The sequence below is a fragment of the Jaculus jaculus genome, chromosome 1 (genome assembly GCF_020740685.1).
Source record: "Jaculus jaculus isolate mJacJac1 chromosome 1, mJacJac1.mat.Y.cur, whole genome shotgun sequence".
NCBI lineage: Eukaryota > Metazoa > Chordata > Mammalia > Rodentia > Dipodidae > Jaculus > Jaculus jaculus.
The window spans coordinates 320593066-320607748 of record NC_059102.1 but is presented as its reverse complement, the minus strand read 5'-3'; the positions used below and the strand labels follow the sequence as shown (position 1 = coordinate 320607748).

The 14683-nt window shown below is 38.3% G+C and overlaps 1 protein-coding gene across 7 annotated transcripts in view; it reads right to left on the bottom strand.

Moving 5' to 3' along the window:
• Nucleotides 1-14683, bottom strand: part of Sdccag8 (SHH signaling and ciliogenesis regulator SDCCAG8) — a 223535-nt gene that overhangs the window by 208105 nt on the left and 747 nt on the right. For 4 of the 7 annotated variants that reach the window (XM_045151003.1, XM_045151019.1, XR_006637259.1 and 1 more), the window contains exons 2-4: nucleotides 10379-10469; nucleotides 3904-4041; nucleotides 2661-2746 (exon numbers count right to left, since the gene is read on the bottom strand). In XM_045151003.1, coding sequence (XP_045006938.1) covers nucleotides 2661-2746; nucleotides 3904-4041; nucleotides 10379-10469 — 315 coding nt within the window. Of the gene's footprint in view, nucleotides 1-2660; nucleotides 2747-3903; nucleotides 4055-10378; nucleotides 10470-14683 lie in introns of all 7 variants that reach the window. The other 3 variants (XR_006637262.1, XR_006637261.1, XR_006637263.1) reach the window with 3 other exon arrangements.

The following is a 14683-nucleotide window of genomic DNA, read 5'->3' as shown; positions in this document are numbered from 1 at the left end:
TCTTCTACTTCTCCGCTGCCGCCTCAATTTCCTATACACCTCACTTTTTAGTAAAAGTGTGTATTTTGCTGAGTTTTTTTGGTCTTTTTCCCCCCTAGGCTGCTTTGGCGTGGTACCTACGCCGCCATCTTAACCGGAAGTCAAAGTAACTTTTTTTTAAAGTTGTTTTTTTTCCTCTCACAGTGCTGGGAAACTCCAGGATCTCATGCATTTCAGTCAAGAGTCATACCATTGAGCTATATCCCTACCTCTTCGTAATTGTAATTAAATGAAGTGTACTGAGTAGAAAGCCATTATATTCACCTTACATTAGTAGATGGGTCCAGAATATAAGAAACTACGAATGAAATATATTCAGTTTTCTGTATCTATAGTTTCCATATCCTTGGATTCAACCAAAGCAGACTAAAAATATTTTAAAAATGACTTGCGTCTATACTGAAGATGTACAGACAGTTTTTCTTGTCATTATTGTATAAGTAGTGTAATATAAAGCTATTTACATGCATTTACATTTTATTAGGTATCATAAATAATCTAGATGTAATTTTAAATATATGAGAAACTATGCATAGGCTATTTGCAAATATTATGCCTGTTTACACAAAGAACTTTAATAGCCATGGGTTTTGGTATCTGAAAGGAACCAATTAATCCCATGGATACTGAAGGATGATTATATATATTACTGTGCATATAATGGAAAGAGCACTAGGAAAAAAGAAAGTACTAAAGCTTGTGCTATGAAGAAAAATGTTCACAATCTGTACAAACTTTGAAGGGTTTATTATAGTTTGGACATCTATATTTTAAAATAATGATGAAAAATCCCCAGATATAGTTCCCATCTCAACAATGCCTAAGTTTCACTCTCAATACATCCACATACTTGTGACATACTGGCTCTGAGTATGCATATAAAGGGACAACTTTAAAAACTTACTATTAGCATGACTCACAGTAGGTGTTAAATCTATGGTGCAGGTCACCATTCTTTTACCTAAGTGTTCATGTAAATAGACCTGTATATTTATAAAGTAGACAGTGTACATGTAATGCACAGATTCTCCTGATGAAGAGCTTCCTGTACATTCTCATTTAAATAGGCTCTGTAATGTCACTGCTCAGATTTATCATTAAAACCCAATAAGCATATCTTAACTTTCAACAGATACAGGAACTTCACCTAATTGACTGAAAAGCACTCCATCCATTGTGTGCTTAAAAGCATTCTAGAAACAAGATGTCAACAGTAATAGTCACTGAGTGATGAATGTTCTATTCAAGCCATAATCCATATCTATAAATATTGAATATGTTAATGGAGAATACTTCTCTCCAGTAAAATTAAGCATAAATGTGTCCGGTTGGAATGCAGTGCTAACATAGGGCAGCATTATGACACTTCAGCTGTGAGTAAAGGGAATTCAAAGGTCTCCAAATTCGAGCACACAGGCTTTATATTCAAGGAAAATGCACAGTGGCTGTTGCTGCTATGACATGCTATATATTTGTGTATACCTGTATAACAGATGTTGCCTCTTTGTGTCATACTTCATATTTCATTGGTTTCTAAACAATTCTAAGTATATAATCTTACCTTATTATCACAAAAATATCATAAGATTGCCACAATATCCTTCTAGTGAGGTTGTGACAGGCCCCACATAGACTCAAGGCCTAGACTTTGATTTCTGCCTAGTCTGGAGTTCTTTCTCTCACACTTTCTCAACTTTTTGTTTACAAAATGCTTCAGTAAGGAATATTACACTGCTACAAAGCAATAAAAATAAACTTCATGGAGATGGCTTAGCAGTTAAAGGCACATGCTTGGAAAGCCTACCAGCCTGAGTTCAGTTTCCCAGTACTCACTTAAAGCTAGATGCATAAGATGGCACATGCATCTTAAGTTTGTTTACAATGACAAGAAGCCTTGGCACATCCTTATTCTCTCTATGCCTCCCCTTTCTCTCTCACAAATAGATAAATAAAAATATTTTAAAAACAACTTTAAAGAAATAAAATTTCTCACTATATTATAACCACTTATTTTAACACATAACATATATTTCACCTTTGACATTCAAAATAAAATACTATAAAAGTGAGCTAAATCACAATTAAATAACTCCTAAAAATACTCAAGTATAGACATGATCTTTTATAAAAAGACATTACTAAAACATTATTTTTTGTCATTTATTGTGCTTTTTATACATTATCTAACAGTGGCAAAATAAAATTTCCAAACTATTCTCTTGTTTACACATTTGAAAAAAATATTTTATTTTTATTTATTTATTTATTAGTGAAAGAAAATGGAATGGGGATACCAGGGCATCTGGCAACTCTAACTGTACTCTAGATGTATTGCTACCATGTGCATCTGGCTTATATGGGTTCTGGGGAATTGAACATGGGTCTTCAGGTTTTGCAGACAAGTGCCTTAACTGCCAAGCCATCTCTCCAACCCCTTGTTTACACTTTTGAAATAATTAAACATCAATATTCTATTTGCCACAGAGTCTGTCCTCTTTAACCAAAACAGAGAGAAAAGAACTTCTTCTGCACCCTATACAACATGTACAACTAAAGCAACACTGGAAAATGAAACATTAGAAAACCTAATACTTTTGTCAGCTATAGAAGTTGATACTTACTAAAGGGGACAGTTTTCTTCTTTGTGGTGGAGATTTCTCATTTTCCCTACTTATTTGGTGGTGAGACAGAACACTGAGCTCATTATCTGCAGATCAAAAGCAAAGAGTTTATTGACTTTACTTGAGATTCATGGCTTAGGTATAGTAAGGATCATAAAGATTCCCCCAAAGGCCATATATCAAAAGGTCAGTCTCTAGCTGGGGGCTAGTGGGAGGAAAAAGAAATGATAAGAGGCAGAACCTAGTAGAAAGTCTTTAGTTATTAAGGGTCTATCCTTGAAGGGGATAGTGGGACCCTTGCCCCTCTTCTTTCCCTTCCTGACATAGGACACTGGTTCCTTCTAGGATGTATTGCCTTGACACATATCCAAAGCAACAGGGATCATGGACTAAAACTACAAGCCAAAATAAACCTTTAGGGCTGAGCCTGGTGGTGATATGCCTGTAATCCCAGCACTGCAGTGGTGGGGGGCATAAGAAAGAGGATGGACATGTATTCGAGGCCAACTTAATCTATGAATGAGTTCCAGGCTAGCCAGGGTCCCATATTAAACCCTGTCTCAAAACAAAAAAAACCACTTTTCTCCTTTTATGTTTATCTCAGATTCTTGTTATAGTAAGGAAAAGGTGACAGTTTATTATCAACCATCTTTCCAACAAATATTGCTTCAACTTCCATTAGACAAGAAGAACTATGCTATTGACTAGAGTTATAAAGACAAAAATAAAATTTTGCTTCCAAGCTAAGAGTTCATGAGCAAAAGAAAGCACTAGTAGATAGAAGTTTGCATGCATACTTGGTGTGCATAATAATACAAGGAGGGTAAGCACATCATTGTGCTTGCTTCCACGTACAGGCAAACACTGGAAAGATGAACAGGAGTTCACCATGCAGAAAAGGGCATGAAAAGTTTAATGAGAAAGTCGTTTGTATAAAAGCAAAGAAGCACGATGGCAGGCTGGTAAAGATGGATGCTAAGATGGTTCAGATGAGAAGCTTGTGAGATGGATGGTCAAATGGAGAGGACAGAAAAAGAACTGGACTGCAGAGGAAGGTGGCATCTTCCTTAGAAAAGTATTACTATTTCATCTTAAGGTCTTTGGACTTAAGCTATAGGTTTTGGGAACCAAAAGAACAAAACACATTAGCAAAGGAATTATGTTATCTGGTTCCAGGAATAGCATCTTAGCAGCAGTGGTGAATGGAGAATCCCCACTTGCATTCGCACTAGAACTGACTTACTGGTTTGGTCAGGCTGCCAAGGAATCTCGCTGTCCTCATTTTCTACGTGGGTGCTGGCACAATCCGGGGCATCTTCGGCCATGGTGACATCACCTTTCAGCATATATTTTGGTTGGCGAATGCTTCTACTGGCAAGTTCTACAATAAAAATCTGATGAAAATCAGAGCCAATAAAATGTGGGTAATCATGTGGACACTTAGTAAAGAAGGCAGCTTCAAGTCAGGCCTGGTGGTGTGGTGCACACCTTTAATTCCAGCACTCAGAAGGTTAAGGAAGGAAGACTGGCCAGTGGGTTCAAGGCCAACCTAGCGTTACAGAGCGAATTACAGGTCAGCCTGGGTTAGAGTGAGACACTGCCTCAAAAAAAAAAAAAAAAAAAAAAAAAAAGGAAGGCAGTCCCCCATAAACTTAGGTGTTCTGAATGCTAGGTTCCCAGCTTATGGAGATTTCGGAATTAACACTTCCTGGAGGGAGTGTATTGTTGGGGGCGGGCTTATGGGTGTTATAGCCAGTTTCCCCTGGCCAGTGTTTGGCACACCCTCCTGTTGCTATGGTCCACCTTATGTTGGCCAGGGCGTGATGTCCACCCTCTGCTCATGCCATCGTTTTCCCCTGCCATTGTGGAGCTTCCCCTCAAGCCTGTAAGCCAAAATAAATCTCTTTTTCCCAGAATCTGCTCTTGGTTGGGTGATTTCTACCAGCAATGTGAACCAGACTGCTACACCTATGGAACATCCAGAAGCCACAGATTGCTATTAAAAAATTTTCAGTGCCAGGGATGGGATACCTTCCAGTGAGTTACTGGCCAGGGAGGTCCCTGATGCCCCAAAAACATTACAGGCTATTGCCAAAGCTCTTGGTTTCCCACCAGGAATAGATGGTAAGACCCTACTGCTGAAGACTCCACATACAGGGGCTGCAAGGTCACTGAGAAATCCTGTTGGAACTGAGCTGATAACCTCTTCCATGTAGACTAGCTAGCAGAATGCTGGAAAAAGGCTACACTCCATGCAGTTCCATGGGAGAGATAGAAGTCACCAGTGGAAAAACTTAACAGGGAATACTGCAAGCCTTAAATATGGTCAACCAGGCCAAATGAGCCAGCGGGTGCAATAGTGGCATGTCTGTTATGGGGGAAACAAACCGCTCTCTAATTGGACTGGCGGCCTACTTCATAGGAGGGAATACATACCTAATACTGAAAAGCTACAACAGGGGTAGTCATGAGACCTAGGGGTTTTATGTCTGCTGGCATCTGAAAGTATATACTATGCTCACCAAACTGCCTGGTAAGCTCTTCTCTTAATGTCCATACCCATATATTAATGCTATTCTCACTTTCAGTTAGAGAAGTTTCTCTTTTCAGATGGTGGTGACCTTGGGATGACAAAGAAGACACCATGGTGAGAAGTGACAGAGGAGTGCTCAGCACTGAAACATCTCTATTACACCTTCTAACGCTTAAGGTGAAAAGAATGTAGGAGCCAAAGGAAGGGTAGGATGCCTTACATGTTATTCCAGACACAAAATGGCATGGATAACCATGATCTTGCAGTGCCTGACACTACCTACACAAGACCATCATAATAGGAGGAAAAGACATCAAAATAAAAGAGTTGAGAGGGGAATGTATGATGGAGGGTGGCGTTGCAAAGGGGGCAGTGGGGGGAGGGAGGGAATTACCATGGGTTATTGTCCATAAGTATGGAAGTTGTCAATAAAAAAATTTCCTCAAAAAAAGATTAAGTTATAGGTAATAGGTTAGATTTGATGACCTCTAAGGTTCTTATCACTGCTATTGTTGATATTTGACACATGTAGCAGTCAGCAAGGACTGAAAGGCAGAGCACCATCTACCCTAAAACTTTCCTTCCCCTCAGAACTTAAGACTTGCCTATCCCACCTGAAGATGTGACATAAGGTGGGTGGACAGAATCACCCAGAGGACTCAGTCTTCTCAAGTTCTGGCCTCACAAAGCCTTGTTGTCCTTGAGGACTTCATACCCTTGGTCACAAGAGAAATGAAGAGCTGGACAGCTGACGGCAGACCCTAATGTACAGTCTTTAGATACTGCTGCCTGGTTACATCTCTGGCACAGGTACTTGCTCAGTGCAACTGACTACCCCTAGAATAGAAGTTGAAATTAACCAGGCCACGTTTAAAATAAACTGTCTAAGATTAAATAGTTCATCTGTAAAAAATAGCTTCAGGGCTAAAGTCTCACTTCCTAGCGTGAGAAGGAATGGGCCTCTGAACTGCACTCACAGACAGGTTGACTATTATGCCCCATCTTTAAAGAGTTGGCAGCCTGTCCTCTCTCTTCCTTGGTCTGCTTGCTTTTTGGAGCTGGCCACTGTATTGCAACAGCCTGTGAAGAGGTTACAGGGAGAAGAGGTGGAGCTACTCAGAGAAAGAGAAAAGCCCTACCTCTCTATCCATCTCCCACTCCAAGGGCTCAGTGTACTCTCCAGAAGAGATTATTTAACTGCTATGGCTTAACAAAAGGCCTAATTTATTACCAACTACATATGAAAAAAAAAACTTTTACAAGCATATATCCTTGGAAAACAGACTGCATTTTCTAATGTCATTAGTTTCAAATTTATAATAATAAATACAATAAGCATATATACTGAAAAAATGCAATGTGCTACAATATGTGTAGTATAGTTTCTTTACTTATAGCAAGTCATTTCCTACCTTGGTTAAACTAAAGAGATTATGTCTTCACGTCTGGATTAAACAATGAAATCCTATTACTTGTTAACAGTGAATTTATCACTTCACTTTTGTCTATAACAATACTATTTCCACACAGATCTTGCTCTGACACAAGCTTGGTGTTGATTATGAACCAAGCCTGGTCTCCTCTTACCCATTCTGGGTTTAAGGAAGTCCAGATTACATGCATTCCTGGTTGTAGCAATAAAAGGAGTAGCGATAGTTGCCTAAAAACTTAATATTTTCTAAAGAGACTTATCAGTGGAAAAGGACAATCAAAGTGTTATATGATAAGCAATAGAACCCACAGAGCTTGGGATTTATGTCCTTAAATCTTATAAACTAAGCTCTTAACCTTCTTGCATCCATTAGAAAGGCAACAACAGAGTCCGACTCACATTAGAAGTATGTTCCATGGAGCTATCAAATGACTTCACCTTTAAGACAAAGGTAATTATTTATTTATACCTACTCTAACTAAAAGCTAGTAAACTTTATTATGAAAAAAAGAAACTGAATTTAAGAAAAGTACATAGGTGAAAACCCCTGTAGGTAAAGCTCTTTCCTCAGATCACAGTGGAAGAGCTTTAACTATGATGGTAGGGTTTTTGCTTTGTTTACTTACTCAGTAGGCGTGTGTGTGTGTGTGTGTGTGTGTGTGTGTGTGTGTGTGTGTGTGCATGGTGTTAGAAATTAATCCATGCTGGGCAAGTGCTCTATCACTGAACTATGCCCTGATTGATGGTCAAGTTATAAGAGCCCTTTAATTCTTTTTTTTTTTTTTTTTCAAGGTAGGGTTTCACTCTAGCTCAGGCTGACCTGGAATTCACTATTTAGTCTCAGGGGTGGCCTTGAACTCATGGCAATCCTCCTACCTCTGCCTCCAGAGCGCTGGGATTAAAAGCATGCAACATCACGCCTGGCTAATTTAATGCTATTTCTAATACTCTGGTTTAAATCTTTGAAACTCCTAACAAAATCACTTGCTAAATTGCATTAAGAAAATGTTAAAAATGATAATGACATATTGAATTCAACAAGGACTCCAAAGAAAAGTGATACATAAGGCTTTGGTTTGGGGAAGTTTTGCTTGTTTGTTTTGTTTTTGAAATCACTATATGTTATGGGAAGGAAAAGACTCCTCTACCCCATCTGAAGAGTTTTTTGTATCTAGTGTTTTGGGGTTTTTGTTTTTTTGTAGGAAGTATGTTCTAAAACTAACATCATAGGGGTAAATGATATTTCAAAGTCATTTTACTACATGTCAAGCTATACTGTGTTATTCAAACAGAGAACAGTACCCCAATATACGGTGGCAAACATAGCTAATTCTGGGGAATACACACAGGCAGATGATCTATGACAGGGGCTGGAGCCATGGCAACTGAAACGCCCTTAATCCCTACTCAGAACCCCACACCCCAGATGTAATTCTCAGCTGCTCACACGGAAACCAGATTAGACAGGGGGCTCCAGTTATCACTTCCCATCCCACTGTTCATGAGGCACTGCTTCATCTACTTTGACGACAGTAGCATATTTCAAGATGCATCCTGGTTTGCCTCCAGCACCAACCGCAGGCAGTATATAAACTTAATTATGAATACAAATACAAACAGGACCTCTGAGTCCCACCGATCGCATGAACATAAGTGCAAGCAAACAGTATTTCTACTAGTCCATTATCTGAGCATCAATCAACATAATGAGCACTTGAAAGGTTCCTGAGCCCAGTGACTGCCAACTGTCTGTCTGGCTCATTTCCTCATTCACAGACCCCTTCTATCTTCTCACTCACCACTGAACTTCTATTCACCAACACGTTTTTGAATAGAAGTACATTATCTCTCATTCTAGAAAGGATCACCAACTACATACATACTGTGAATTATTAATTTCTACACTCTCCATCTGCCCAGGAGATGTGAAAGAGAATTGTCCTAGTGTTCTGGAGGGGGAATCACACGGCAAAGCACCCATATGCCTCTGAGAAAACATGTGACAAATCATTCCTGAGGCTGAGATGCACCGCAGTTCCTGACACAAGTTTAGACTATGACCACAGCTAGAATAGAGAAATGTGACTGTCCAGACTTCCCTGGGCCACTGCCTAGTTAAGAAGAGTGTTGTCATGGGCTACTAGGGGACCAACAGGTAGCATAACCAAGATTAAAACTCAAAGTCTGACAAAGCCAACTTTGTAAACAGCAATTCCAGTAATGAAAGATAGGAAGTAGTATATAGATATTTAAAAGTTTCAACTAAAATACTATACTAAGACTCTATTAGCAGTAGTTGGCACCAAGAGTGAAAGATAATGTAAACAAGAATGTAAGCATCTGAATAAAGCAGTGTAGGAAAATCATTAATGATCTTTTTTTTTTCCTTTTATCCTTTCTCCCTTTGTCCAAGTAGAGAGCCAGCAAGAAAAACACATCCAAGAGCCTCTTTCCCTCCAGTCACTACCTTCCATCAGCACTGGTCAGGCCATGTAAATTATAAAGGTTCTGCATGCATTTTATGAAAATGAAAGCAAGGAGTTGAGCTAGGTATACTTAAAATGAGGAAAAGCCAATGGGATGAAAATCAGGATTCTATTTTGTTTCATTTTTATTCTAGCCAAAGAAAATATCATAAAAGTTAAATTGTTAGCTGAGTGTGGTAACTCATGCCTATCATCCCAGCACTCTGAAGGCTGAGGTAGTAGGATAACCATAACTTCGAGGCCAGATTGGGCTACAGAGTGAGTTCCAGATCAGCGTGGGCTAGAGTGAGACCCTGTCTTGAAAAAAAAAAAAAAGTTAAATACAGGGGCTAGAGATGTAGTTCAGTTGGCAGAGTTCTTGTCTAGCTGCACAAAGCCCTGAGTTTGATCCCCAGTACCATATAAGCTGGGAACAGGGATAAAAATATCTGTAATACTAACACTAGGGAAATGAAACCAGAAAGATCAGCAGTTTAAGGTCATTTATGGTTACAGCGAGTCTCAGATACATGAGACGCTGTCTCCAAACAAAATAAAAGGAGAACTATTAAGAAAAGCAACATAAATATATGAAGAACAAGAACATACATAATTTAAATTTTACAGTAAAAATAACGTTTACATGGGTGTTTGTATGTGCACATATACCTGCTTTCATATAGAGTATATGACAAAGAATCTGGAAAGATATCTGGAAAACATGTGAAAAAAAAAAAAAAAACAGAAGGTTTTGAAAAAATTTGAGAAAAAGAGGAATGTTCACTTAAGATAAACATATTTTCTTAAGTTGGCTAAAGGTCCAGATGACCTCACTGCTTGCTCATTCACAAACTCTTGTTTAGGACTGACAAAGCCCTACTACAGATGTGAGCTGCATCTCTAGCAGGAGAAAAACAATTGGCAGGATCTGGAAAGACATACAATCACATGCAAGTAAATGACAGAACATCAACATTACCTCCAGTTGTCTCCATGTATAGCTACTACAAAGAAAAGGAGCTCCTCGAGATTGTTTTCATCTCATTTTCTTTTCATAGTCCCCTTCTCAATTTTTGTTCTGTTCCCTCTTTTGTTCCTTTCTTCTCCTCCCCTCCCCACCTTCCCAGTCTCCCTCTTTCCCTCCTTCCTTCCTCTCTTCTTTCTTTCTTCCCTCCCTCCTTCCTTCTCTCCCTTCCTTCCTTCTTTCCCTCAACAGTTGAAATTATGGGCATGAGCCACCAAACCCAGCTACTGTCTCACGTTGACTGTACATAACTCAGTTCCTTACTTTCATTGTCACAGCCTTCATTGTTCACATGGTCTGACTCAGGGTGACTGAAGGAGAACAGGGCCCTTGGATGTGTTCTGCTAAGTCTCATCTTGGGAGAGGGTGGAAAGAAAAAGAAGGAAAAAAAAGGGAAGGAAGGAAAATGTTGAAATTTTTTTTAGGAAAAACATCAAATGTCCCGTTTGGCTATAAACCTCATTTTTCCTTCCCAGTATCTAATATTGTAACATGCTTTGTCATCTGCTTGGTTCCAAAAGGCAGTGATTCTCACATCTGGCCCAAACAGATGAAGAAATAGAAATCTAAAACCAGTTCCTTAACTTGCCCAAGGTCACACAGTTATCAGCAAAACAGGAAGTTCAGTGACTATATTCCTAGTTGCACATTTTCTCCTGACTTGATCTTATCTTGATACTTCACTAATTCCATCTAGAAGGCTTAAGTTCCAGTGTTGAAAGACAAGGGGGGAATACTTAATAGACGTAATGGGTTTCTGTCATACTATAAGCTTGTTTCTTTTACAATATGCCATTAAACCAAAGGTAACTAGGAATTAAAGAATGAGGTAGATTATATTACCACTGATGTTGATAAAACTGAATCCATACCCAACACTGCAACAAAAGAGACATGAGTCTGTTAAGGGGAGGACACTGCAATACCTAGTGATTTTTCTTTTAATATTATACCCTGTGTTCAAGTGTACAGAACTTAAAACCAGTCCTAGGCTACCTGTTATTCTGGCTTTTCTTATCCTTTCTTATCTATAAACCATTCATTTCATGCCTCATGGCCTTCTTCAATGATGCTCTGAATTTACTTATTTATTCATTTGTTTATATTCATTTATTTATTTATAGCAATGCTGGGGACTAAACTCAGAGCCTCGTTCTTCCTTGTAAGTATTCTACAGCTGCCGTATCCCAGCCCAATATACCAAATTTAAATTCCAGGATGTTATTTCTTTATTTTCTTGACACAAGCACCACATACCTGACTGAAGTAAATTACAGGGGGATTTATTTTGGCTCACAGTTCAGGGGCGCAGGCATCATGGGAGGGATGGCATGGGGTTTCAGTTTTGTCTGTGGTAGCAGGATATTTACAGCCTGCTCACATTGTGACCAACCAAGACACAAAGTGCCTGGACTTCCTGCCTCAACAGCCTAATTAATGGGATTGCAAGTGAGCACCACCACACTGCTCAGTTGCTTGCAGAGGGCATGAGCAAGCCAAAGAAGTATGTGAAAACACTTAATCTGCCTTTTGGAATGGAATTTTGCCAGGTCTGTAGTCCCAAAGGTGCCACAACCTCTCAAAACAGAGCTACCAGTTGGGGACCAATTGCTCTAATACATGAACCTGTGTGCGACCAAAATGTAGATTTACACAATTACACATACATTTCTCAGCCATTCTTGTGTGCTGAATGACACTACCTGAAGAGTCAATGAACACCTAGAAGACTGCCATACGACCTTCCAAAACACTTCTAGTACTAGACTGAACTTTGTGACTCCCATGACATCAGCTACATGGCCACTTTTAACTACAAAGGAAACATACATGTTTAGATGGCTACTTCATGGTTGAATAAAGATGAAGGGATATTAGCTATTAGTAATTGTTAAATGTACAGTTGTTGTAAAATCTCCAGAATAAGCAGGAAGGAAAAAACAGCAATTTCTTAACCTTCCATTAAGCATTAGATAGGTCAGACTTTTTTTTTTTTTTTTTTTTGGTTTCTTGAGGTAGGGTCTCACTCAAGCTCAGGCTAACCTGGAATTCACTATGGAGTCTCAGGGTGGCCTCAAACTCACAGCGATCCTCCTACCTCTGCCTCCCAAGTGCTAGGATTAAAGGTGTGTGCCACCATGCCTGGCTTTTTTTTTTTTTAAAGAAAGAGTGTGCATGCAAGAAAGCATGAAAGAGTTGGCATGCCAGGGCTTCAGCCACAGAAATTGAACTTCAGACACACCTAGTGTGCGACCTTGAGCTTGCCTCACCTTTGTGTGTCTGGCTTATGTGGGATCTGTAGAGTCAACATGGGTCCTTAGGCTTCACAGGCCTTAACCACTAAGCCACCTCTCCAGCCCTAGACAAGACACTTTTGTAACACAGTTCTCAACTAATGAGCACACTCAAAATAATGAAGTTTAGTATATCAAAGTCATGATACTTTGATTATTCAGAAACAATTTTTACCTTTTGGCCTTTTGAGGCAGGATCTTATTGTAGCACAAGTTGACCTGGAACTCACTCTGTAGCCCAGGCTGAACTTAAACTCATGGTGATCTGCCTACCTTAGCTTCCCAAGTGCTGGGACTAAAGGCATGTGCCACCATGCTCACTCAAAGTTTTATTTTAAAGGAAAGTATCCTCTTTCGAAATAGTAGTTTACATTTGTGAACAATTTCTGATGATGCTAAATTCAGGGTTAATACTGTTTGTTTTCTTCTAGAAATTGTTGTATAAACATGTAAAAATAGAAATGTTACTCAATAAAGAATATATTCCAGAATCCAAAAAGAAATTGAGGTTATACTTCTTGATTTTCTGTTAAAATAATGCCTAAAGGCTACAGAGATAGCTTAGAGGTTAAATGTGCTTGTTTGTAAAGTCTGACTCCCTGGGTTTGATTCCCCAGTACCCACATAAAGCCAGATGCACAAAGTGGTACAGGCATCTAGAGTTATTTGCAGTGGCAAGAGGCCCTGATGGGCCCATTCTCTTTCTGTCTCTCTCTTTCTCCTTTTTCTCTCTTCTTGCAAATAAATAAATAATGGCTAAATTTTAAGTTTAACTTTAAAATTTTTGATCTTTCCCTTATGTTTGCTATTGATAATGTTTTCTCTCCCTATATGATTTTCACACTGTTTAAATTTTAAATAAATTATCTTTGAATGAAAACTTTTCCTGCTATTGTTACTGAATGTAGTATCAGTGGTATTATATATAGTATTAAAAATTTAGTTTTTGTGGTACTGGGAATTGTGTTCAGGGCCTTATACATGGTAAGTAAGTACTCTACCACAAAGATAAACAAACAGCTCTATAAAATTCATTTGAAATTAACCCTTCTACTGTATAAAAATGCTAAATATTAGATAATCCCTTAATGGTTATATGAAGGTTAATATGAGTTTAAAGGAAGAGAAGCATTATAAGAAACATAATAAAAATTAAAAAATAGAAGTTTACTAATCTCAAAAAAAATAACATTATTGATATCATTGGGCATAGCATTTTTTTTCTTACAAATAATGTTAGAAGTAGTTACTTTTGTACTCAACCATGTTTGAAATGTCAATAGGCTGATGAACATATTTATCAAGATTAATTCCTTCTTCTCGGTGGTTAATACTGACAATGTTGATCATTTGTAACCTCACTGGCAGATTAGGACAATAAATAATAGCTGCTCGGATTCTAGAATCACAAGGAGTTATACTTTAGTCTCTTTTAAAAATCTGAAATTGACTGTATCAAGTATAGATAGCAGCTAACATTTAATGAGTATTTGTGTCAAGCAAAGAAACTTATTACCCTTATTTTACACCATAGTAATCTGCAATTCTTCATATTCTCTTTCTCCCTCCCTCTCTCTCTCTCTCTCTGTAACCCAGTGATTCCACAATGCCAGGGAATTTATCTTGCTCCTTATTGCAAACTCAGTATCTAGTATTCCTAACACATATCAGGCATTAATATTTGCTGAGTAATCTAGGTTCTAAATGATTCAAAATTTTTAAGTGTTGGTCATACCTAAGGGCTTATGAAAAGGAAAGAGGATAGAAAATAAAATATATGTCATTTAGTAGAAAGAAATCTTTAGTGAAACCTTATTTGTCCCATATAAAGTGCTTCCCCCTCCTTTCTTTTCTTTGTTTTTCAAATGCTGGGTATTAAGCCCACTTCATACATTCCAGGCAAATACTCTATTTACTACTGAGCCACATCACCAGCCCCTAAAATGTATTTCATGTTATTGGTAACAATTTTTAAAGTCTGTTATAATGAAGACCACTCACTATGTGGGCATTATTCATTTGTCCTAAAAGCCACCATGTAGCTAATACTATAATTTCCCATATAACAAGAACTGAAATTTCCAGAGGTAATAATATACCTTGTCCTAGCTGACAGAACTAGCTACAAATATGGACACCACTTCTCCAGATAATCACTTTTAGGGTACTTTACTAAGAAAATCTGAGTTAACTGAGATTTCAATTATAGCATTTTGACTTGGTTAATAGAGAATCGCATAGATTTTGAAGGCAGACAGACCTGAATTCAGTACCT